Source organism: Sarcophilus harrisii, chromosome 1 (genome assembly GCF_902635505.1).
Source record: "Sarcophilus harrisii chromosome 1, mSarHar1.11, whole genome shotgun sequence".
NCBI lineage: Eukaryota > Metazoa > Chordata > Mammalia > Dasyuromorphia > Dasyuridae > Sarcophilus > Sarcophilus harrisii.
In genome coordinates this window covers 450,063,216-450,090,480 of record NC_045426.1, presented here as the reverse complement: position 1 = coordinate 450,090,480, position 27,265 = coordinate 450,063,216, and the positions used below count along the sequence as shown (strand labels likewise).

The window sequence follows — 27,265 nt, the reverse complement described above, 5'->3', positions numbered from 1 at the left end:
TTAGCACCTCTATTTTTATGTTTGAAATGTCCTTGCCTCCCTTCTCCCAGCTGCTGACATGCTTTTCTATCCATCATTTGTTGTTCAGTCATGTCTCTTCAGTCTTTGTGACATTGTAAGACCATACTGTCTATGAGGTGCTTTGCCATTTCCCTCTCCAGTGGATTAAGGGAAACAAAAGTGAAATGACTTGCCCAGGGTCACACAACTAAGGCGTATTAAGTGTTTAAGGTCATATTTGAACTTGTGTCCTTCTGACTTCCGGGCTGGTGCTCTATCCACCGCACCACCTAGCTGCCCCTCTATCCATCATATCTCAACACAAACTACACCTCCACAAATCCTTCCCTGATTTCTGACAGTTGAAAATGATCTTTGCTTCTTCACATTCCTTATTTGTTATTTGACTCTAGTCCCTAACTTCTCTCCTGTCACCATTCTCTCCCTCTGGTGCCCTGCTGGCATTTCAAAAGTATGTGACTCTTATTTTATCTAGGAAGAAATATTCCAATTTCAGGTTTTCAACAGTAAAACAAACTTCAGATTCTTATTTCTATCATAGACCCACTTGTACCAATCCCCCCCCCAAAGTATATGGAGATAAAATAAAATTTGAAAGATTCTTGTTTTCAATCCAATTCATCTTTAATTCTTATGTATGTTGCTACAGACAAGAAAAGGAGAGGGCAGCAGAAGAGGTGTTGTTCATGTGAACTGCTCAGGCACAAATGCATCAAATGTTCATTTCTGTCTGTGACTAAAAAGAGAGAGGGAGCTCTGATGCCCCTTCATAACTGAATTACAATAAAAAACTAAAACATTATAACTCTAAGTATGAAAAAGGTGTAAAATGGGAAAAGTTCAAAAGATATAAAAATAAAGATTCCTTTTGAAACATTAGGAAGAAAAATTGGATGACACTATCCATTTAGATATCGTGATAAATTAGATTCTAAAGACTTATACTAGTATAATACATAAATACAATATTTTCTATGGGTGATCTATGTCTTTTATTCCCTTATTTAACTACCTTTTAACTTTTTTACAAATTAGTAATTTTAAAGGAAGGTAGGAAGAGAAAAGCAGACATGAGATACAAACCTCACCTAAATGCAGTTAGTGGTGCCAGGCCTAGAGTCAATTCAACTCAAGTTAGTGAGTTCAAGCCCTGCCTGAGATATTTACTAGCTATATGACCCTGGACAAATCACTAAACCCTGTTTGTTTCAGTTCCTCATCTGTAAAATGAGCTGAAGAAGGAAATGGTAAACCACTCTAATATCTCTGCCAAGAAAACTTCAAACGGGATCACAAAGAGTTGGACATAACTGAAAAATAACAACAGACCATCTGAGCTTTCCCCCAAGACTGCAAATTTCTAGGAAATGTACCTGACTGAGCTGTGATTAGGAAATCCAAGAGAAAAAATCATAAGGAGCCATTTTCCCCCCGAATGAAGTCAGAGATAAAGACCTATGTAGTATAAATCTAAAAGGGGGAGAGGACATGCATGGGATGAGATTTAGTCAGGAATTGTGCTGCAGAACATAGCAATGTAGGGGTTGCATGAACACTGGACTGTGGCTATGGCACAAGACAAAAAGCATAGAACTTCCTGACCTATCAAATGTAAGAGATTCTATGAGGGATGAGGAGGGGGACTTCTACCTAGATCCAGCTGTCTAAGGGGAAGGATCAACTGGAGTTCCTATTATCCAGCTTACTGAGTAAGGAAGAAGTACAAAAGGTTAACAGTTGTGCAGCTATAATTCCAAACTGGATTTAAAAATTTACAAGCAAAACTGTAACGAAAATCACAGTCTGAGGGGGAAGAAGGGGAAGGGAGGACAAGCTCAAATAAAATACCTGCAAAAAGTGAGGCTTTTTTTTAATATTATTTTTATTAATAGCTTTTTTATTTTTTAAAAAAAAAGGAAGGTTTAAGAAAGAGCTAAAACTGAGGACCTGAATTCAAATTTCAACTCAGACACTTAACACTTCCCAGCTGTGTGACCATGGGTAAGAAACTTAACCCCAACTGCCTCAGAAAAAAAAATTAAAAAAAAAAAAAAGCTAAAACTGATTTTAAAACTGAAATGAGAACACTACAAAGAAGCAAACAGAAGAGAAGTGTGAACTCTGGAATGAGTGGGTCTGGAAGAAAGAATTGTAAAATCAATTATCTAAGAAGTAAAAATCTTAACCCCAACTGCCTCAGAAAAAAAAATTAAAAAAAAAAAAAGCTAAAACTGATTTTAAAACTGAAATGAGAACACTACAAAGAAGCAAACAGAAGAGAAGTGTGAACTCTGGAATGAGTGGGTCTGGAAGAAAGAATTGTAAAATCAATTATCTAAGAAGTAAAAATCTTACTGACGCAAGACTCTGAAAATTAGAATGAAATTTAATGTCTCTATAAAATGACAACAAATGAACTTTAAAAGACTGGCATGACCACAGAAAGAACTACTGCTCCCCCCCCAATACAGAGAATCAACCAATCAACCTCTATCATAATTTTTTTTCACCAAAAATGTCAACAACCAAACAAGACATAACAAATCCAACAAATTATTATGACTGTCTAGCACTAAAAAGGAGACAGCATTAGACATTGCTCCTTGCTTCTTTTACAGAATTAGGATCTGTGATATATTATCTGGTGGTGCTAACTTAAAAAAATTTTTTTTTCTATTCTAAGGGATGGCTGAGAGGAGGGAAGGTACAACACAAATGGTTGATAATGAAAATAAAAATAAAACATATTAATGAAATGTTTTTAGAAAAAAATAAAACAAAACAAAAAGTAACAGTAAATTGCTTTCTAGATACATAACTTATTTAGATATAGGAGCTGGTGCTTAGTTTTTTTCTGCCCTTTTAATAGTATTTTATTTTTTCCAAATACATGCAAAGACACTTTTCAACATTCACCTTTGCAAAATCTTCCAGATTTTTCTACCTCTTCTCTGCCCCCTCCAAGACAGCAAACAATCCCATAATATAGGTTAAATATGACACTTAGTTTTGTGGCAAAAAAAATGTAAATTAATATTTCAGAGTTATACTAGACTCAGACATCATATACAGGAGAGGGAAAAAAAAGGATAGGATTCTAATATAGGGAATAAGTAGTTAAGATAGGATCACAGTTTGTACATTCAGAGAAGGATTATAAAATATGTGAATGTGGGGGACGGGGGTACCTGCACCAAGAAAATCACAAAATCTTTAAACATAAGTTAAAGACTATCTGTTGCAAAAAAGCCAATTTGATCATTGCTGTTAGTACCTTCTCATCAAATTTTTTTCAAAGTTATATATTTGTGTGCATGATGTTCCTTCCTCATTAGAATGTGAGTTCTATAAAAGGAAGGGACATGTTCATTTTGTCCTTTGTAACCAAAGAACCTATCACATTGCCTGGCTTACGGTAAGTGTTTAAAAAAATACTTTTTCTATCAATAAGTATTAAGTGCTTACTATATGCCAGGCACTGAACTACACATTAGAGATACAAATATAAAGAATGAAATAATCTTTATTCCCAAGGAATTTACATTTTTATGGGAGAGGCAAATCCCGAGAAAAATGTATAAAGCATATATAAATTAAATAATAAATATAAATATATACAAAGTAGTTTGGAAGGTTAGGTAGGCATTAGCAATGGTGGTGGTGGGGAACAGCAAGAATAAGGAAATCTTGTGTAAAAGATAGTAAAGGAAGGAAGTAAAGAACCCTTATGAGGCACAGGAAATGCCTGTAAGGGGGAGTGGGGCAGAAGTGGGTGTTCAGTACAAAAGCACAGAAATGGGACATGGAGTATGTTATGTCAGGAATGAAGAAAAGGCCAGTTGGGCTGGATTACTGTATCAGAGTAGGAATAATGTCCAACGCAGCAGAAAATCTATAGTGAATCTTTATTATCAAGAACTTTATAAGCTAAATAGAGAAATACATATTTATCCTAGAGGCAAGAAGCAACCACCAAAGTTGAGTGGAATCACATGGTCAGAACTACTTAAAACTACTTAGAACTACTTAAAAAATTATTTTGACAGCAATGTTTAGGAATGGAGTGGTGAGAAATTTGAGGCAGGGAGACATATTAGGGAAGCTGATGCAAGAGGTGATGAAGAACTTTTTAAAAAGAGGGGTGTCTTTTGTGGGGTTCTTGGAGATAATAAATTCTCCAGATAAATGCCAAATTGATAATACTACAGTTCTGATTATCACATGCTTTGGATCAAAAACTTCCAAAGCTTCTTTATTGCTTCTATGACAAAATACAAATTACATACTCTAAAGCCCTTTAAAATCTGAGTCCTGGTTACCAGTCTAGGCTTAATACATATTATTCCTTTTTCACATACTCTGCAATATCAAAAAAAAAATGAACTCCCCTGAAGTTTTTTGAAATACAATAGTTCATCTTTCACCTCTACCTTTGAATAGGATGATTTCTACATATGGAGCCCTACATATATTTCCCCTGGAGTTGAGGCTATTGCTTTTTTGTCCATGTATTTCCCACCATCTGATACACTGTAGGTATATTTAAAAAAACAAACAAACAAACCAAAAACACACACAAAAAAACCCACCCTCAAATTTATGTGATATTGGGCAAGGTCTGTGACTTCTTGGAATATGAGACCTAAACTAGATGACTTTAATGGTAAATATATAACCTATCATCCTAAACATGAAGTAGGTATTTTATTAGTAATGATTGTTCATTTAACAAAAATGAATTTTTCTAGAATACTACATTTTCTGAAGTGGTTTATTTATGATAGTGATACTACTTGCAGTAACCATTCACCTTTCAAATTTAGGTTGTTCTAAAAGATTTATTCATTCATTCATCCATCCATTCCACTGCACCACCTAGCTGCTCTTAAGAGAACTGGTGACCTCTATTTTCTCATTTATGCTACTTTTCCATATAACTTAAAAAAAATTATTCTTTAATAGTAATGGCACAGGAAAATTTTAAAGTGTCATTCCAGTTATCTGAATAGTACAAACATGTAAAAATAGTTTTAGGTATAAGACCTATGTCTAAAAATTAGTACTTAAAAATTTAACAATATTAATATAAAACTATTAAGTTTCAAGGTAATAAAAACTATTCTGCACTGACAGCCAGCTTGATATTTTGCTTCCTCATGGAACAAATCCATCCAATATTCCATGAGAATGCCAAAATAGTAGTGGGGAGCCTGGGTAGAAGAGGGCTGAAACTATCAAATCATTGCCTGGAGAAAACTAGACTATGATAGGAGATTTGCTGTTTAAAATGATCTGTTAAGAAAAAAAAATCCTTCAATAATTATTTCAAAGAGTTTCAAATACTTTAAAAAAAAGAGAGAGAAATAAATGAAGTAACAAGTTTTACAAAGTACTCTTAAAACAACTAGATCAGTAAAAAAATAAAAATTTCATTTGACTCTTGATTCTACCCACTTACATATTTATTTCCATTGTAGTGATTTTTACCAAGTGCCTAAGACATAGAAAACACTAGTCTTTGTTCTAGCAAACATAGAAAGTCATCCCGACAAATAGAAATTTTCATGAAGGAAATTTTAACTTCACGTTCATGACTTGTTATACTGATTAAGAATTAGTTCTGCTAATAACTGTTGAAAGCATTGGGTACATAAAGATTAAACTGGAACTCATATACATGGTCTAAGCATTAGCACAGTCAATTACTATTTGGGACATTCACAAATTGTACTTGCTGAAACGATATTGATTCTTTTAAAATCATATCATAGTAGAAAAATAATCACAAAAATAAATATTTACTAATAATGGCTTTGAGCCAATTTTTTTAAAAGGACAAAAATATTCTGCATTGTATGAATCAAATCAGAATTCTGGCATACTAGCATATATCAAAATGTACTAGAACCAAAAGCATAAAAGAAAAGAATATATTTAGATCATATAGAGACACCAGGGACTCTATTTTACTAGCTTGTCCCAATGGAGAATAATTCTTAAAATAGAGTAGCTTCATGGCTACCAACTAGACAAACCACATTTTTCTCTATAGTATTTCAAGTGTTTAACCAATTTTCTCTAAGATAACTGCATGCATTTTGCTGTTCAAATAAATTACATAGCTGTGGTAAAGAGCTTTTACTAATTTTAAAAATCAACAAAAAGTATTCCAACTTCTATGAAACAAGAGGCATTACTTAATATAAAGCAATGATACAGGATTGACAGAAATCCATCACTTTTTTCACCTTTTCCTAATAGAATTTTAATTCAATTCCTTCCCATTCAATTTTTTAAAATAAGAAGTTCAAACTTTTCCTTCTGCCCTTCACCATATGGTATTAAAATTTCATAGAAATTATGGCTAATGATAATTTGCAGAATATAGCATCTGAACCAATTTCTATTTGAAATTTAAAAATATTTCTTCTCAAAACAGTTTCCTTTCCATATCACATGGGTTAGTGGCCCTCTTTCGTACTAGAGAAAAACGTCTAAGTTATTATGGTATTAAAAGACAGAATATTTTGACATTATACAATACTATATATACATACACATATATAACTTATGCATTTCTGAGTTTTTAACTGTTTTTGTGTTCTCTGTTGCCCTTCGCATGTCAATTGCAACTTCTGCAAAACTCCTCCAAAATTTCCATTTAATTTCTTATGCCAACCCATGATATTGAACTTCAACGGGGAAAGTTCTGATATGGAATGGATAACTGTTTAATTTCCCCTATAATTAAGTCTAAAAGCAAAGAAAGCACATTCCTACTATCTCTCTCAATTGATAATGAAATAAAGATTGTGACATATCCAGAATTCTAGTCAACATACATATAAAATAATCATATTGCATTAATATGAAAAATCAATCAGCAAACAAGTTTGTTTAATAAATCAAACTCTTATGATACAGACTCTGTCCTACTTTGAGAATGCTTATAACATCATGGAGGACATGAGCAAAGTTCCTCTTTCATTCCTGATAACAAAGTTTGCTTAGATTCAGAAAGGACAATTGTGTTGGAGAACATTCTGTGCTCCTACAAGTTATTCTACAGCAAAGTTCCTGTATATATACAATCCATTTATGTTACCTATTTCAGTGTTTGAATTTTTGGATGACTTATGTTTGAACAAAGTTACTTTAAGATTCTGCAAAATACTGGGTGCAAGAGGAAGTTTATTATAGTGATACTCTCCCCCAATTCTTCAAACCATTTTACCTGCACCCTTACTTATCCTGTGTAATTTATAAAATTGAATGAATAATCTAGCTAAGTTTAGGGTTATATGAGTCAAAATTCTTTTTTTTTTTTATTTTTTTTTATTTAATAGCCTTTTATTTACAGGATATATACATGGGTAACTTTACAGCATTAACAATTGCCAAACCTCTTGTTCCAATTTTTCACCTCTTACCCCCCCACCCCCTCCCCTAAATGTCAGGATGACCAGTAGATGTTAAATATATTAAAATATAACTTAGATACACAATAAGTATACATGACCAAAACATTATTTTGCTGTACAAAAAGAATCAGACTCTGAATTATTGTACAATTAGCTTGTGAAGGAAATCAAAAATGCAGGTGTGCATAAATATAGGGATTGGGAATTCAATGTAATGGTTTTTAGTCATCTCCCAGAGTTCTTTTTCTGGGTATAGCTAGTTCAGTTCATTACTGCTCCATTAGAAATGATTTGGTTGATCTCGTTGCTGAGGATGGCCTGATCCATCAGAACTGGTCATCATCTAGTATTGTTGTTGAAGTATATAATGATCTCCTGGTCCTGCTCATTTCACTCAGCATCAGTTCGTGTAAGTCTCTCCAGGCCTTTCTGAAATCATCCTGTTGGTCATTTCTTACAGAACAGTAATATTCCATAATTTTCATATACCACAATTTATTCAGCCATTCTCCAACTGATGGACATCCATTCAGTTTCCAGTTTCTAGCCACTACAAAAAGGGCTGCCACAAACATTCGTGCACACAGGTCCCTTTCCCTTCTTTATAATCTCTTTGGGATATAATCCCAGTAGTAACACTGCTGGATCAAAGGGTATGCACAGTTTGATAACTTTTTGAGCATAGATCCAAACTACTCTCCAAAATGGTTGGATTCGTTCACAACTCCACCAACAATGAATTAATGTCCCAGTTTTCCCACATCCCCTCCAACAATCATCATTATTTTTTCCTGTCATCTTAGCCAATCTGACAGGTGTGTAGTGGTATCTTAGAGTTGTCTTAATTTGCATTTCTCTGATTAATAATGACTTGGAGCATCTTTTCATATGACTAGAAATAGTTTCAATTTCTTCATCTGAGAATTGTCTGTTCATATCCTTGAGTCAAAATTCTTATTGCAGGAAGAACTGACTAGCCAGTCAGCCTTGCTTTTAGCCTAGAGAATTATTGTTTTGGGGGCACTCTTTCACAGTCCAATGTGAATCTCAGGTAATGTAGGTTACATATCTGAATATCTTAGGTTACAGAGAGGAAATATACATGCCTTCTTCAGCAAAGGTGCCATGTGGCTGTCCAAATACATTATGTAACTGTAGTGGTAAATGAAGTAGTAAAGAATTTTAACTAATGGCTTCCCTTCTATCTGTTCAAGAAGCATTTTATGAAACATGGAATAAATGTCTAAAATGGCTTGAAAATGAGTTTAATTTGTGCATTTCAATTATTTCAGTTTGTTTTTCAGATTTATTTTGTATATTCAAATACAATTTACTTTTAAAATCAGTTGGCGTATTATTTAGAACAATAAGAAATAACAAGTTATTTATTGTTACAGCTTCTTGGGTGGTTGTAGTGTGTATCTTTTTTGACTAAAAACATAGTAAAATAATGGCAAAGTCCCAGCACAACAGATCTTACCATGTCTTTTGTTTTCAAGAGGAATCAACAGTGTTCTATAAAATTTTCTTGTGAGTACATGACAGTTGAAAATACTTAGTTGTTTTAAAATGTGAGATTCCCTATTCAATATCTATAGAATATAGAAAATAGTCTCTTTTAGACTTTAAGAAATCTGAGCACACTTAATGGTTTCTTCACCTGAATGAATCAGTTATAACAAAAACAATCTGCAAGCTCTTTTCATCTTTAAAACATTATAAACTTCGACCAATTAAATCTCATCTTAATCTTGTGAGTTAAGCACTGCTAATAATTCCATGTAGAGAAACTGAAGTAAAAAGAATACTTTAACCTTTGCAAAGACAATCAGGAGAATATAAAAATTTAGACACAGACATTTTAAAATCTGTGGAGGGAGATGAAACCCATAGGAAAAGGCAAAAGAAGATAGTTTAAGATCACTATGTATTTTTTGATGAGGAAACCAGGAAATGAAAACTTTATGGGGCAGAATTTGCTATCCTCAGTACTTAAGTGACATTTTCAAATATCCCCAGTAAAAACACAAACAGTAAGGGCATTTATTTCTGGTTCAAGCTTTGCCCCATCTGGCTTTCGTTACATCTTTAGGCACATCACTTAACTTTTTGTGGACCTCACCTTCGGAAAAGGAGAAGATTTGGGATTAGATATTCTCTCAATTTCATACTAGCTTTAAATTTCGATTTTCCTATACTTGGTCACTTGCTTTAAATCACAATCTAGAAGAAAAGTACATACCTAAAAATTTCTATCTCCCTGTGTTAATGATATTAGCAGGGAGATAGAAATTTGGGGGTTGATGGGTCACATAAGGGTTTCAGGTTAATATAACGTACAAAGAGGAATATTACCTTTCTAAAGGATTTACTCCTGGAATATTATATGAAAGGTTTTAGATGAAAGAGTATGGAATCTAAGAGGATACCTTCAAAAACAAATTACAAGAAGATAATAATCTTTTTAGCCCTGAAGTAAAACACTACACACATACTTTATAAGCATGTATTAGCCCTAAGCACTGAGACACTGTTCAAGCCTGCCCAAATAAGTCTTTTTGGCACTACAAAGTCAAAAGTATTTAAAAGTATATATATATTCTTTACTTTTTTCCATAGGCAGAAATATCAAAGGAAAAGAAGACAGAAAACTGGTCTCAGACCAAAAAACAAAAAATAACAACAACAACAACAAAAACACAACTCCTAAAAAACTAAAAAACCCAAAGCAGGAAGAAAGCTGTCATATACTATACGTAAACTTCACAAAAGAATTCTAACTAGAGATTAGAGTCTTTCAAATCTATTGTCATTCAGGATATGAAGTTTTAACCCTAAGTGACACCTATAGTTGAAGCTCAAAGACTTAAATCAAATGGGCTAAACAGTTGGAATTTATCCACACCTAAACCTATGAGAATGGTTTGCATATAAACTACAAATGATATTTACATTTTATCCTGTACCATGACAACACGACTTCATCAGTGATTTAAACATAAAAATTGGATAGTTTGAAGTGCCTATCAGATTTAGACCAAACAAAACTAAAACGCTGCAAAATAGTTATCTAAAACTCTTACCTTGTTCTTTAATCTGACGAATTTGCTTCACAGTTTCTTTTAAGATTGCACATTTGTCAGGTTTAAAATTAAAATTGTCAATATCATTGAAATTTGCAAAAATCAGCTCAGCAAGTTCTTCGATGTATTTATTTTCCTGTTCACGGTTGCGTTTCTCTGTGCTCCTTTTAGGGCTAAAATGGAAATAAATATTGACTTTAAATATATTGTGATAGATATTTTATACAACAGAAGTTATTAAAGATATTACAAGTTGCTTATGCATATATATTATGCATATACATATGTGTATATGCACTCAACTCATACAAACACACAAAACACAGAAACTCTGAAAAAAACATTAAAACCTGAACTTGTATAGAAACATTTATTGGGGAGTGGAAGGAGAGGAGGAAATTGTTAAGTTAATACAATAAAAAGAAAATGTCTTAATGTCAAATGAATGAAAACAAAAAGTAATTTTTATATACTGCCTTGTAGTGTTAAATAATTAATCAGAAAAACTTTTGGGACAAGTGGATAAAAACCATAGGACAATGAGCAAAGCTAAAAATAAAAGTGAAACTGAATAAGAATAATTGCTAACTATCCAAGCCAAATGATAAGTGAAATGTAAATAAAGCACGTTCAATCTCTTAGGTTTTTAGGACTTAAAAATATAAAATGTAGTTGAATTTCCTTGTGTCTATTGGTAACTTTTATGAAATAATATCATTCCTTTTCAAAAAACAATGGAGTTATCAATTCCTAAGTGGCAAACAAATCAAAATACTTATTCTCTTTGAGATTATAATAAAAATATCTTTATGTTCATCTGGATCTTTAAAATCTGATCTAAAACACTGAACTAATCAAGCCTCTACCACTATTTAAGTTTATCTATGTGGTATCATTTTAAAACTGGTAAAGATATTTACACCAAACATCTAAATTTTCAGATGATGAAAAACTGAGATTCCCAAAATTAATACACCCAGATATGGTTGAACAATTAAGAAATTTTAGACAACCAGAAAGTTAGAAAGTATCAGATTAGAATTGAAGGCTGGGGCTAAAAAGGAAGAGGTTAACTAATCAAACATTATCTAAAAAGGGAGGATACATTTTTAATGAAGCAGAGATTTGTACTAGTAGAAGTTTATCACATTCTCTTTTATCAATTCTTTTCTCTAAATCCTTTAGTCACTCTTGCTTTTTTTTTTTTCCTCCTTTCTTTTAACTTGCTACAATTTAGGTCAAATTTTATAATGTTAGTAATATTCACTGAAAAGTTTTTTTTTTTTTTAATTCTACTCCAAGTAAATAAACTATATACTATCTAACTTTTCTCTCTCAAAAAAAAATTGTGTGTATATATTCCAATCCCAACATTAAAGCTAATGTTATATAACTCCTTATTTGGTAATCTAAATCTCTTGACATTCTGTTACTCCAAAACCAAAAAACCGTAAAAACCAAGGATTGACTAGTTCAAATAGTTTTAGTAGTTACTAGACAGGAAGATTCAGAAGAAATAAATTCAACTCTCTTGAGATTATTAAAAAACTCCTGCATTTTTTTGAATCTTCAGAATATAAAATGTGTGCATATTTTGTTTAAGGATCATAAAGGCTTATTAACTAATTAGTTAATTAACTAACAGACTAATTAATAATATATTTATATTTGAAGTATAATCTTCACTGGAAGTTCTAGAATAACTCTTTTAGAGGTGACAGGAACCTGCAAAAGTATCAAGGTATGTGACTTTATCAATAATATTTTTTTTTCTTGGAATGAATCATACCTGGGTCCAAGCTGATCAGGACATTCCTTGCGTTTTCTTGTCTCTGCCCTAGATGGGTCAGAGGTATTTTCTCCCATCCCACTCATCTTGAACACATATCAGCAACTATAATGAAAGAAAAACAGCAGGTAAAGATAATCTATCAGAACAATAATATGTTCTTGATTTGGTATACATCATAGATTGAGTACAAATCAATAGATTTTAATAAGCCCATATACCCTCAACTGACATTTTGGACTCACATCAAAAGAATAAATTAATAGGGAGTGAAATAGTTTTAAGAAATAAACCAAAAAATGTCTTTTATTAATACAAAACCTCTCAAATCAAACTGCATCCCAGCTTCAAATGGACCTATATCCTTCTGATTAACACTGTCACTACAATTGTTCTAGTTTTAGCAGTAATTTTGACATTGTAGAAACTTACAAGTTGTTGCAATTGGGCTCTTCCCAGTCTGTTCTGGTTCAGTCAATATGAAGGCCAACCTCTGCAGAAGTGCCCAATGACATAGTGCTGAACAACCAAGTTTAATTATTCCAAAAGCTTTTAGTCAGACAGACATTAAACTCTTTTCCTTTGTTTTCTCCCCCAAGTAAATCTATAAAAGTTTTCTCCTGACTCAGTAGTTGGGGTTTTCACTGTCCTCCCCCTGCCCTTCACTTTGTAGTACCCTCTATGGAAGTGTGTCACATTCTCTACATCCTCTTCCTGCACTCAAATGCAGTTTCCTATGTCACACACCGTCACATATTATATCCAACTTTTTGATGACTTTATCCCCTCCTTAACAAATCTAAACTCTAGAGATGGGCTTTTTTTCTTCACTCTTAGGAAAATGAACTGTAGACTGATGTGAGGTAATTTCAAATCAGAAAAATGAGAAGAGACAAGATAACAGGTAGAATCAGTGTGTTGACATTCATTTTAATTATTAGTATCTAAACAGTTGGGCTTCTAGGTGGCTCAGTGTATAGAGAACCAGACTTAATCAGGAAGACTCATTTTCTTTAGTTCAAATCTGGCCTCAGACATGTACTAGCTGTGTGACTCTAGGCAAGTCACTTTAACACTGTCTGCCTTAGTTTCTTCATCTGTAAAATGAACTAGAGAAGGAAATAGAAAACCACTCCAGTATCTCTACCAAGAGAACCTTAAATTGGGTCAATAAAGTGTCAGATAAAACTGAAAAACAATGGTATAACAACAATCTAAAGATCTATTCAGCATCCACTTTCAAAAACAATAAAAATATTATATATATATATATACATATACATATATATATGAGGAACCCCCAGCAAAGTACATATGAGTAGGAACTATCAGACTTGAGTACTAATTCTGGCTCTGACAATGGCTACCTGAATGACATGAGCTGAGTCATTTATCCATATCTATGAAACACAGATAATTAATCCTGACAATTTCATAGATTGTTGAAACAAAAATAAAATATTAGTGTTTTGAAAACTAAAACAACATAAAATCTTATTTGTCACAACAATTTTATCAAAAGTTGAGAACGATAGGAACTACCCTAAATATAGTTATATACTTATCCATAGCTTATATTGCTTCCCCAAAACAACTATCCACACACTTAGAATAAATCAGCAAGGAGACAGAAAAGGCATGCCAAAAATTGCCAGGGGCATCATGTACAACTTATAGATTCAATAATTACTAAACAAAATACGTAAGAGCAGTAATATTTAACACTGACATTATTGACTACTGAAATGCCTTTCTATTAGTTCCATACTTGTAACTCAGTAAAATACTGCAAATACATAAAAGGGATAGAAGCATAGTGGAGCCATTAGAGAATTTGATGTTCATATGAAAAATTTTTATAAAATTAAAACAATACATATACTATAAGATTAGGAAAAAGTTATGAAAAATTGAGAATTTTCCAAGGAAACAGCTTAAGCCTACTACTCAATAGTGGGGTTCCTGAAAACAACTTACTATGACTTTTAAGTCAAAGTGGGAGGTGTAACCAAATGTCTTATCACATGATATACACAGATGATCAAGTTATATGATTCCAATGAAAGTACATTAAATAGCTACTTCATCCCCTAGAAAATGTTAACAGAAAAGATGGGGTTTAGTATAGTTTTTCATAATCAGATCACTGACACTATAAACTACTGAAAGTTTATCCTCAAAGAGATTGCATTTGAAGTGATATAGACTGTGTAATGAAGTAACAGAAACTGAAGAACACATCACTGTGGCTTGCAAAAATCCAGCATCTACAAAATACCAAGGAAGTTGGACTAGATATAAAGTTCAGTGGATGGCATACAGGGTCTGGAGTCAAGAAAATCCAAGTTTAAATCCTGCTTCAGACACTTAACTATATGACCCTGAGCAAATCATTTAACCTCTTTCTTTCCTGATTTCTTTATCTGTAAAATGTGGATAATAACAGCATCTAACTATATAAATGTGTTATTTTGAAGATAAAATAACAAACCTTAAAAAAAAACTTTTGTAAATTTTAAAATGCTATATGAATACTAGTTATTATTAAAGATAATTAATACATAAGAAACTCCTTATTTATAAATTTTGTTATACATCTTTTTAAATTTTAAATTTTTTATAATTTAACAGATGACATATCTCCAAAATATGAATACAAATGTCAAAGAGTCCATCATTTTTGCCTTAATGGCTAAAAAGGCATACTGTTTCATTTGGCATAATGCTAGATGTCTACATATGGCTGTTGCCTCTGCTGCCACCCAAATCCAGTTTTTTTTTAAAGGTCCACATAAAGTGGATCAATAAATATTATCATTCAAGGAAAATGAAAACAATTGTACATTGAGTTCAAGAGACCAAGTGTAATGACACAGTCATGATGGGGTAATTATGTGTTGGAAGTATGGGGTAACACTGTCACCAAGTCCAAGTTCTTATCTGACAACGATAGGAAGAAGGCCTGTTAGTTAACAGAAATCAATCAAGCAAAGAAGAATTTTTAAAAGGGCTTATAATGTATCAGATGCTAAGTAAAATGCTAGGGATTCAAAGAAAAGGCAAAAATAGACCTGGTCCTCAAAAAATTTATATTTTCACAGTTGCTGTATGTATGTTTACTATTAGTATGTTTATAAGACAGTATAAAAAGGAAGACTCTAGTTGCTTAGGGCACTAGGAAAAGTCTCCTGTAGAAGTCATCTGAGCTAAGTTTTAAAGATACCTACAGATTGCAGGTGCCAGAGGTGAAGAAAAAGACTATTTCAGACATGGAGACAATAGGTATAAAGGCTGGAGCATCTTGTTAGCAACTGGATCAGTATGACTAAACTTTAGAATGCAAGACAGGAATAACGTGCGACAAGGCTAGCAAGCAAGGAAAGGGTTATGTGATGAACGTTAAATGCCAAAAAAAGAAGAGTTTACATTAGATCCTAGAGGCAATAGGAGGCTAGCAGAAGCTACTAGCTGTGAAGAGGGTGATTTAACCTGACTTGGACTGTAGGAAAATCATTTTTAGCAGCTTGGGAGGACCAATTAGGAAGCTAATACAATAGTTCAGGAAAGAAGTGAAAGGACCTGAATTAGAAGTGATGGCTGTGTATGCTGAAAAAAAAATTTATGTTAAGAGATATTGTGAGGGTGGAAATGTTAAGTGATGAGACACATTATGACTGAGGATGATGACAAGGCTTGGAATCAGAGTGACTAGAAGAAGAGGTAATATCCTTGACAGTAACTGGAAAGTTTGTGTGCTAGACCTATCAAGTTTAAAATGGCTCCAAGATATCTAGTTTAAAAGGAAATTGATGATGCACAATGAGAAGGAGAAAGGACATACGATATAGATCTGGATGTCATCTTCAGATTGATGATAAATGAATGTATGGAAGATTAAGAAATAACTAATACATGAAAAGACAAGGAGAACAGAGAACAATATTATATTTTCTTAGGCTTTTGGAACTGAAAGTGCTGAAAATCTAGTAGAGGTGAGACATAGAGAGGCAAAGCTGTTCAGCTTCATGATACTAAATATCTAAGGTTGATAGAGCTTTTATATAAATATTATTTGAGAATCACATTGGATTTCTTAATGCTGTTACTATGTCATCATGGTCTAGTGGAAAATGTGACATGTAGGAATCAGGGAAGTCCTAGATTCAAATTCTCAGCCTGCCTTTTACTATATATATATAATCTTGAACAAGCCCAATAATTTTTCTTTGACTAAGTATCCTTGTCTGTAAAAGGAGTATAATAATAGCTATTCTGCTATTTCATAGGAATAAATGAGTTAAAGTATAAAGTTCTTTGTTAACCCAAGAATGATTAGTGAATGTTATTTATTAACCAAAATGCTGAGTTAAGAAATAGAGATGATCATTGCTGGATGATATCATCAGGCAATGGATAATAGAGGCAGTCTTTGTGTCCAAAAGAATTAGGAGGGGTATGGATAGTGGTTGTTTCTCATTCTGCTTCTGGCTTCCTATGACCTCTAGAACTGAATATAAACTCCTTGGGGTTAAGAAGTTACTACAATCTATGAACTCCGGGACAAAATACAAAATCTTCAGTTTGATACTGAAAAGTCCTTCACAATTTAATTGTAAACTATCTTTCCAGACTTCCTTTAAAAAAATGTTATTTAAAACTTAGATACCAAATAGAAAAAGGAAAAAATATTGCCATATTCATAGAACATAAAAGGATTCAAAATATGAGATAATAAATTTCTATTTCAATTTCTACTATCTTTGCTTCCATGTAGGTTTTCTTTGTTCTCTGCTGTGTTTTTTTACTTTTTATTCTTTTTTTCTCTTATCCTCCTCCTACCTCCTCGAAGCAGGCTCCAATTAAGCACATCCACATATTTACATGTATAAATATATACCTACAACCATATACATACATACACTTATATATTCGCATACATACACACTCATACAGGCCATACTAGAGTTATTTTTCTCACTCTTAGAAAGTGGATAACATCATTCTTTATAAATCAAGCATATGGCTTGCTTTTAACCACTCTAAACTCCAGACAAAATTATCTTTCTGCTGTTCCTCACATATCACTCCATTTTCCATCTTAGTCCCTTTTGTGCAGGTTATCCCCCAATGCCTGAAAATGCACTCTTTCCCATTACCATCTCTTTAGCTGTAGGGCTAGTTCGTATATAAAGTAAGTCCAGATTCAATAGATGCTACTTGCCTTTTATGCAAGTTCCTTTTATTTTTTGCATCATGTTTCTTTATATTATACATTTTATATATTCTTATATATATAACACATTGTCTCTCTCAATGAAGTAAAATGAGTTTGGAATTGTTTCATTTCTAACTTTTTGTCCTTGACATCTAGTACTAGGCTTGGCATTTAGGAAGTACTTAGAAGCTTGAAAACTCATCGATACAATGTCTAGAACATGCGGGAGGGTGGAAGGGTATTCAGGAAAAACTAAAAGGTATGAACAAAAAGTTAGACAATTTGGAGCAAACCATTTCTCTAAAGGCAATGTTACATATTATGGTAGCCCAATTTTGGAGACCAATCTTAGACTTAAGAAAAATGAGAAATGCTGCTTTATTCAATTCGAGAAACTTTTACTTTAAGTCTACTATTTAGATAAGGTACTATCCTGATCCAAGCTGTTTACTTCTACTCTGACTGCTAAGGATCTAACACGAAAGTCAGTGCCTTTAGAATATGTTATAATCTCCTTCACACTCTAGTGGTTCAAATTTAAGATAAGGTATCATCCCTATAGAAAACTTTTCAAGTACTATTTAACTAAAATGATGTAGTCAGATGCTTTCTCTATAACCTAAGAAAAGAGATTTATGTTTTTAAGTTATTTTTAAAAAATGCATCATCATGATAATTATATCTTCCTCTGACTAGTATCACTGACATATTTCCTCAAAAAGAATAAATGGGGATAAATGGTATAAGAAAGGAGGCAGCATCTTTAGATCTAAGTATAGTAATATAACTGAACAGATTGTTTGCATTTGATTTGCACCTACTCAAGACTGATAAGTGCCAAGCTTTTTTTTTTTTTTTTTTTCATCATAAAGTAATTAATGGTACCTAAAACACACATTTCCTGGAAATTTATAACTGCAGGTTCACAAACATATTTTATTGCTATTTTTTCTTACTATTTATTACACACATCCCCACAATCATTCCAAGGTGACAGGACTTTTTTCCTGGTATACATTAAATAATCAGACAGACAGACACACACACGTATATTTTTCAAGAGGGCAGTGGTGCTAAATTATTTGCAAAATTGATGTTTTTAGTTAGGTAGCATTTAAAGCTAACTGGCTTTGGGCAACTGTATAGCTATGTGTCCTAAAAACATGGAGATGCTTCCCAGAGAGGAACCAAATCTTCAAATATATGATCTAATTTTGTTCTTCAACATTCACCCCTAAGCAATTACAGTTTCTATATATAGATCACATCTAGTTAAGCAGGACATTAAAAGCCAAGAAGAGATGGGGGAGGAGGGGAGGAGAAAGAGGCTGTTATGTTAATATTACAGAAATAAGTAGGAGTTCATTCTCATTCTTACTTTCTCCCACCTTGGCCTGGGAAAAGGGTTGATTGTGTATTCAGCTGTCAGACTTTTATGCAGTTTTCCCTAAAAGACTTCACTAAAGTTCTTTAAGGAACTCTTGTAGTACTCCCAGATCAGTGATTTTCAAACTTTTCTATCAAATGACTCAACAGCAAAAAAAAAAATTTTTTTTGAGTATCTCATATATTTGAATATGTCAAATACATTACTAATTCATTTATCATCTTATCAACCAGTACTAACATATAATGACCATCATGAAACATGTAAAAAGCATTTTAAAACATCAATTTGAAAAGTAAACATTATTTTAAAAATAATTTTACTTCATTTATTAATGGTATGAAAACTTTCGCTCAATAAATTACCAATAATATTTTTGTGAGAATAAGATGATTAAATGCTTTACTAGTTTTTAAAATATCTCAACTTACCACTTGAAAAAAGATGAATCTGGTTTGATATTTAGTTTTAATGACAAAGATAGGTAAAAAGATATCTTATACCTAAATATTAATAGAAAAAAAACGAATCACTGGTTATACTTGCTAAAATATGACAGTCACTTTTTCAATATCACCCACCAATTATGCACAGGTTTAAGTTGAAATTCGTTGGTAAATTTTACTCTATCCTGATACCAGCAGTTATTCTTGGAAAGTAATTTGAAGGCATTTTAAACAAATGAAATAAGAGACCACTGAAACTTTAAGATTTTTAAATATAAGAAAATTTTCTAAGTAAGCAGATGATCTAAGCTCCTTGGAGACACATCTTTTGTGCCTTTTTGTATCCCCAATGCTTAGTAGCTGTATGGCAAAATAGGTGCTTAATAAATATTTTTATTAATTGATTGAATACAATATAATATATGGATTGCTTTTCTTTTTAAATATGTAATAAATTATATGTAATAAATATGTAATAAATTAACTTTCAATTATCCTTTTTGTCATGATTTTTTTTTTTGGCTTTCTGTCTGGCAAATTTAAAAAATGCTTCCAACAGTCCTTTCTAGTTACCCAGTCCCAAACTCCCTCTTCTTCCCACCTACCCTCAAATTAGAATAGAAGGAGAGAAAGTGGAAGTGAGATAAAGAAAGAGGAAGAGAGGAGCCTTTTTCACCAAATAGGCATAGGCAAACAAAACAAATCATCACTTCAGCAATGGCATCCTTATTTTGCATCCTAAGTCTACATATCAGCTTTCTGTCAAGATGGTGGACAGCTTGCATATCTTCAGTTCTCAGAAATCATGCTCATCACTTCATTATCAGAATTCTTGAGTCATCCAAAATTTTTTCTTTATAATGTTCTTACTGTATATATTGTCTAGTTTGGAAAATAACATGCTGGATTTATTAGATACTATAAAAAAAAGTAAGCTGTTCATTAATATAAAATTACAATCTTTTCTATTTTACTTTATGTATGGAAATGCTCGTTTTATTTTCGGTAGGGTTCAATATTTTTAAAAGAGAAGGAAAAAATAACATCACAGAAATACAGATTCAGAATCAGAAAGAACCAGAGGTTACCTAGTGCAACTCTTTTGTATTGCAAATGAGCAAACCAAGTTAATAACTAGCTCAAGATTAAATAACTTTCTTATGCTGATCACAAAAGTTCTCTTCACCTGATCAGTGAGAATGTTTAATTTAACTGTTGATCTTTATTTTAGATTTAGGTAGGTAACTTGGCTCAAAAAAGAAGGAAATGAGAATAAGTGCCATACTCCCTGACAAACTGTGTATTATTTTTAAAAATTAAAAGGGAATATACAAGTTATCTCATACTGACTATTTAACTACTCAGGAATCAAATCATATAATTCCTTTTTTTCCCTCTCTCAATAGTATTTTTCTAGTATGATAATGAATTACACATTTCTGTAGCAGATTAACATTGATATGTAAGAAAATAAGGTTTTTGTACCACAAAGTGTGTCCTCTGTGAAAACAAAGTTATAGTGTATATTTGCACATGAAATAAATTTAACACTTTTAGACATTTTCTGTTCATTATAAGAGAACAGAAAACAAGCTCTTCCTGACAAAAAGTATATTCAACAGCACTACCACATTATATAAATAAAATTATTTTACTCAATAAAATGTTTTATCAAAAATGTTAATATTCTCACCAGAATTACAAAGAAGTTTTAATCAGACACTTGTTTTTATATAACTTTGTATTGTCTCTCACTTTTCCTAGAGAAACATTTTAAGCTGCCTTTCTTGTTTACAAAGGATGTACAGATGTTTAGATATATATGTGACATTAAGTCAGAAATTCATCAGAGTGAGGTAATGAAATTTTTAAAGAGGGATTTACTTTTACATAAAATCACACTTTTTACATAAAATTTAGATTTCCTAAATCTAAGCCTGATCCTTTTGATTTTAAAAACACTTTAATACTAGAGGACAAAATTCAACTCCACTCTAAAGCTCTGATCCCATTTATTTGTTTATAAAACAAGAATAAACTAACAAAAACTTAATCTGCAAATAAAGCTATGTAAAGTCTAAAGGTGACTGGTGACTACAGGATTGTAATGTCCTAAATTACATTTTTTCTTTTCTGGACAATTCTTTATGCTGGTTCCAGCACATCCTTCAAATGTTCAGACCACAAACAAATGTTTAACCTAAAAGTTCCCTTTCTCCTCATTATACTTTTTCCTTAGATTTGCTTTTGTATAATTATCTAACAAGTGGAGTATCAGGGAGTAGTTAGAAGTCATATTTCATTTTCTGACTGAAAGAAAATACTCATGAATTTTTTAGGTGAAATACGATTCAAGATGCCACTGGGAAGACTGTGATAAACACATTAGCCAGCAAATGGGAAGGCACAGCTCTTTAACACATGCTGTAGCAATCAAATCAATACCTAAAATCCATGTTCAATGATTACACAGCTATTTCACTCTACCACACCTATTATCTACCTGTATTTTAAATGGCAGAAAAATGCCTTTTCAAGTATTAACTTTGACCAAACTTAAAAGCTTAGTATATAAAAAAGTAAAGAGTTGTTTTAAACTATCATTACAAAGTGGGGAAAAACCTTTAATCTGACATCAATAATAAGATGGCTGCTAATTTCTGTATTGCCACAATCTAAGTCACTTAATATAAAATATAACCAGTCACTCAATTGCTTACATATCAGATTACGTCAGCTTGCTCTAATATGCCCTAGCATAGCAAAATTTCAGATGAGAAAACATCTTGGGGAAAAAGGAGCACTCTTGGTATAATTTAAGTGATTTCCCCATCCCTATTCTTCACCTCTGTGTACTTATTCAAAGAAGAAAGCTTTTTTTTCCTGGAAAAAAAATGATTATCAAAACGAGAACTGTGTTATGCTTGTTATTTAATATCAAAGCTTCTCAAACAATTTTATTCTCTCTTTTGAGGAATTAATTAGCATTTCAATTATTAGAATAAAAAATTACAGTCTAAATTATTTACAAGGAAAATCTTGTTGAAATCCCACAGGCAAGCAGTTTTTCCTATGAACAAATTATTTTTACATTCACAATCTATAGCAATTGTAAATCTATTTGAAAAATAAACATACAAATAATTTCTTCTATAGTATAGCACATTTTTTTTTCCTAACCAGAGTAGTGGCATTAAGGTACACTCATCAGAAAGGGAACAGTTTACATTCTTAATGTGTATATCCTGCTGTATGCCACAGAAATTAGCATTTTTAATTTTTCTAATTATTTACCTAAAACTGAATGATTGATGCAATTAAAATTCACTTTTTACAATTAAGAAATACAAATCTATAGTTATAAGATATTTCTTTGTTTAAGCAAAATACATGACTGAATCAGAATCATCCTTAAACTAAAAAAATCAAATGTTGAAATCACAAAACCAGATATTAAATATTTCTAGTATACCTACGATAAACGTAATTTGTTTGGATTAAATGCTATCTATTAAAAACTTAATTTATATAAACATAAAAATCATTAATTACAAGAGCATTCTTCCCTTCATAAAAGAACTTATAGTTAGGTCCTTTAAAACAAAACAAAACAACAAAAAAACAAACAAAAAAAAGCACCAAACCAGCTCCCCATGCCCACTTAAATACACTTTGATGAACAAAAATTCAATAACTAGAACCTATTTAGGAATACAATCATAGTACTTATGAAGTTATAACCAGTACTACCTCTACAATGACAACTCAGTCATGGACAGGAAGATGCTGGGGTACAGTGATTATAAAGAGCAATGGATTTAGAATTATAAAAATGTATACAAATTCAATACTTCTCACTACATGTGTGACCTTAAGCATAAACCACTTAGCCTCCTTTGATAGTTTTACTGCTCTATAAAACAAGGAAGTTGCACTAGATATCTCTATAGGATCTTACAATGTGAAAATGTATCCATTTAAACTTTTCTCAGGTTGATATTGTTGATAAAATTAGAAATAAAAATTGCCTAAAATAAGAAACATAACAGATTGTTCAGCAAAATGCTAGATTATTTGCATGAAGTTAAACTATACTACTATATTTTTCTGTTGCCTTCAGTTACATTATGTTCAACCAGTTTTTTAAATTGCATTTTAGGAAAGTATGAGTCAAATCAAACTTGCTTCACTGAAAATCAGGGTTGGCAAACTACTGACCTTTGCTGCATTTAAAAATGTAATTTTTTTTTCTTATCTTGTGGGTCTTCTTGGGTCTATAGCTTGCCAATTACTAAGCTAAAACATTAAAAGATTAGGAAAATCTTATAAAAATGACATTTTAAACCATTCTAAGTTCTCTTTCACTCCTCTCCAACCAACTACATGTTTTTTCTATCTTTCATATACCTCTCAAAGGAAAATGTCACAAAAAGTTTCTAAAAACATTGCTAATATGGAAACAACACATTTTAGAATCATTTATCTGATAGATAATTTAGTTTTTAAAGTTTCTTTCAAGTTCTGTTTCAGTGGGCAGAATAGAAGACAAGTCTTTTATTAACAAAATGTTCACAAAATGACTTTTTAAGAATAAACAATTTTGGTATTTGCTAACAATATAAACAAATCAGTGCAGATAAGCAACCTAAGAAAGAAAATGTTCTCACCTTTTAAAGGTAGTTACATGACACTTTAGAGACTCTCAAGCAGTTTCTTTTGTAAACAAGTCAAAGGGACAAGTTATTGCTTAGAAACTATGATTCTAGATGTGTCAGAGATGATACATACACACTAAACCAGTTTGCAAACTTACATACTAACACATGTTCATATACACAGAGACGTATAATTACTCCTATTTAGTGCTTTCTTTTAAGTTAGTATTTCAAAACAAAGCATAGTACTTATTCCTTAGGGCACAAACACATTTGTGCTTTGAACAATTAAGTTTTACATGAGTTTAAGTCCTTAATTAACATCAATTTTTTGTTGATATAAAGAAAAGACAACCCAAAATAGATACTTTTAGATTGTGTCTTTCATTACCTACTATTAAGTTCTTACAAATTTTCTAAGTCCATCATTTAGTCCAAACATAATCTATTCAGGCTTATTCACTTCTCATATTTTGTTTCAATCAGACTGGTCTGTTTATATCCTATGGCAATCAAGTTCTGGCTAAAAATTCTTGTCCATTCTAGAAAATCTCTGTGTTTCTATCTCCCCAAATTTTACACCAAAAGAATTACTAACTTCATGGAAATTTCTTATGCAAATAATATTCTATTGCATATTTTCTTTATTCTAAATTCCTCCCAAACTATATAATTTATATAAAAATAATTCTTTACTTTCTCATATATTGACCTATAGATAGCTCTACAGAAAAGGTGGTAGAGAAATAATCTTTATTCTAAAAATATTTCATGTGAATTATGATTATTTGGAGTCTAAATGGTCCAAATTTTTTCCTACTCTACAGTTATATAGAGGCAAACAATGAAACAAATAGAAAAATAGCCTTGACCAAAATACAGCCATGAGACATAGAAATTTCATAAATACATCAATGAGTCAATACAATTATTTGCTGCTTTCCCATTTACATTTCAGTATTAATGGTGTTAAAGTTGATTCTGAGAACTAAAAGATCAGGACATAGGTTTAAAAAGATTAAATTATGCTTAGAATACTCTTAAGTATGAATGTAGGAAAACATGTGAATGCATTTTAGAAAGCTGTTAAGAGAGTAATTGAAGAAAATGAAAATAAAAGTAGTAAGCAAGTAGGTTTTAAGGGAAGATTGAAAAATTAGAAAACTTCGGCTCAAATGTCAGATATGCCACTTAACTAAGCAATCACTTAGGTAAGCAAGTTTCCCTGTTTCCTCATCTATAAAGTTCTACCAAAAAATCCAAAGGATCACAATTTTAAAACAGGGCCTTAGGTCTTTTAATTCAACCTTCTTGTTTTATGGATGAAGAACCCCAAGACCCAGTTAACTGGACAATTCAACTAGTTAGAAAACTGAATTTCTCTTAAGACACTCTTAGATAATAGTCTTAAAAATAAATATAAATTAACATCTACTCTTAATAGGGGTACATTCCATTATTGGTGGCATTCAAGACTAAAATGCTACAATTCTACTGTGGGTTCAACATTGTACTAAATATTATGGAGAACAAAGAAAACACAATCCCCCAGGTTGAGAAACTTAAATTCTACTTCATAAATCTGAAAAGAGGCAATATGTCAGAAAGGCAAAAACAATGAATTTGCAATTAAAGGATTCAAACACAATGTAGAACAATAAAATGGCTAAAGCAATGCTTTAAGAAAATTAATGAATTAATAAATGAAGTAAAAAAGCACTTAGTCAACTTAAGTCCACAAACATTTTTAAAGTGCTTACTCTATCAGGAAATGGTATGTGATGAGGATACAAAGCAAAACCAGTTCTAGCACCCAAGGAGTTCACAATCTAATGGGAAAGATGACAGGCAAATGGCATTTTGTACAAATAAGATATATGTATGTATATGATAAAATGGAGATAATCACAAAGGGGAGGCTCTAATATTAGCATCATAAAGGATTTCGTAAATAGTGGAGATATAAACAGAAATAAAAAGTAATAAGTGTTCCTGGTCTCAAGGAAACTGACTTTGGAATTCCAGCTCCAAGGCAGATAAAAAAAAAAGCCCCATAGTCTTTAGTACACAGCAAAGCTGTTTCTTCAATGTTTCTTCAATTTCTGATGCTGAATCATTTGATGGTGCCAAGAACTTTTTCAGCAAAAACTATCTTATCCCTAATGCCATTAAAAGTAGCTGAGCTACAACACTGACAGGACAGCTACAAGATCCTGTCTTCACAAGGAGCCCAAATCTCTCCACTGACCTTACAATTTTATGTCTCCAACTTTCTATTACACATCTTAAACTCAACAAGTCCACAAATGAATTCACTATATTTCCTTCCAAATACTCTCCACATCCAAATTGTCCTATTACTTTTAAAAATACTATCTTTTTTAAAATAATAGCTTTTTTTTCAAAACACCTGCAAAGATATTTTCAATATTCACCCTTGCAAAATCTTGTGTCCAAATTTTTTCACCCTTTCTCCTGTAAACAGCAAGTAATCCAATATATGTTAAACATGTGCAATTCTTCTAAACAAATTTCCACATTTATCATGCTGCATAAGAACAATCAGGTGTGAGGAAAAAAAAAAGCAAGCAAACTACCTCCACCAAAAAGGTGAAAATACTATGTTGTGTTCCACATTCATTCTCCATAATCCTCTCTCTGGATGCAGATGGCTCTTTCCATTACAAAGAACACCATCATTTTCCCAATTCCCAAGATTCAAAAACCAGCTGTTGCTCATGACTCTTTGCTATCTCTCATTCCAAATATCTAATCTACTGGCAAGGTCTGTCAATTTGTAACATTTCTTATGTCCCTTTGCTTTCCTCTGATACTCCCACTGCCCATGCGCAAGTCCTCATCTCCTTAAGTCTGAATTACTGCAGTAGTCTGCTGGTTGATTTACTTGCCATTACTCTCTTCCCACTGCATGCAATCCATCCTCCAGAAAACTGTCAAAGTAATTTTTCTGAAAGACAGTACCCACAATGTCATTCCTCTATAGGAAGCCTTTCCCAAATTCTTTTAATTCTAGTGCCTTTTCTCTTTAAATTATTTCCTATTTATCCTACGGAGTTGGATGAGGTTTTCAAGCCTTTTCAGGGGTGCTTATCCACCCTTGGCTTCTACCTCTCACCCAACAGTCACCTGTACAGCAGCCACACCCCAATAAAACTGTCCAGTTAGACAGGCCAAACCAGGTTGAAGGTAACTGAGGTGGGTTGTCTACCCCAAGCATATGAATACTC

General features: G+C 32.1%; 1 protein-coding gene across 9 annotated transcripts in view; it reads right to left on the bottom strand.

Moving 5' to 3' along the window:
• Window positions 1-27,265, bottom strand: part of NCOA2 (nuclear receptor coactivator 2) — a 406,774-nt gene that overhangs the window by 103,024 nt on the left and 276,485 nt on the right. For all 9 annotated transcript variants that reach the window (XM_031946275.1, XM_023495974.2, XM_031946278.1 and 6 more), the window contains 2 exons: window positions 12,315-12,419; window positions 10,526-10,698 (listed from right to left, as the gene is read on the bottom strand). In XM_031946275.1, coding sequence (XP_031802135.1) covers window positions 10,526-10,698; window positions 12,315-12,400 — 259 coding nt within the window. In that variant the 5' untranslated portion in view covers window positions 12,401-12,419. The remainder of the gene's footprint in view (window positions 1-10,525; window positions 10,699-12,314; window positions 12,420-27,265) is intronic.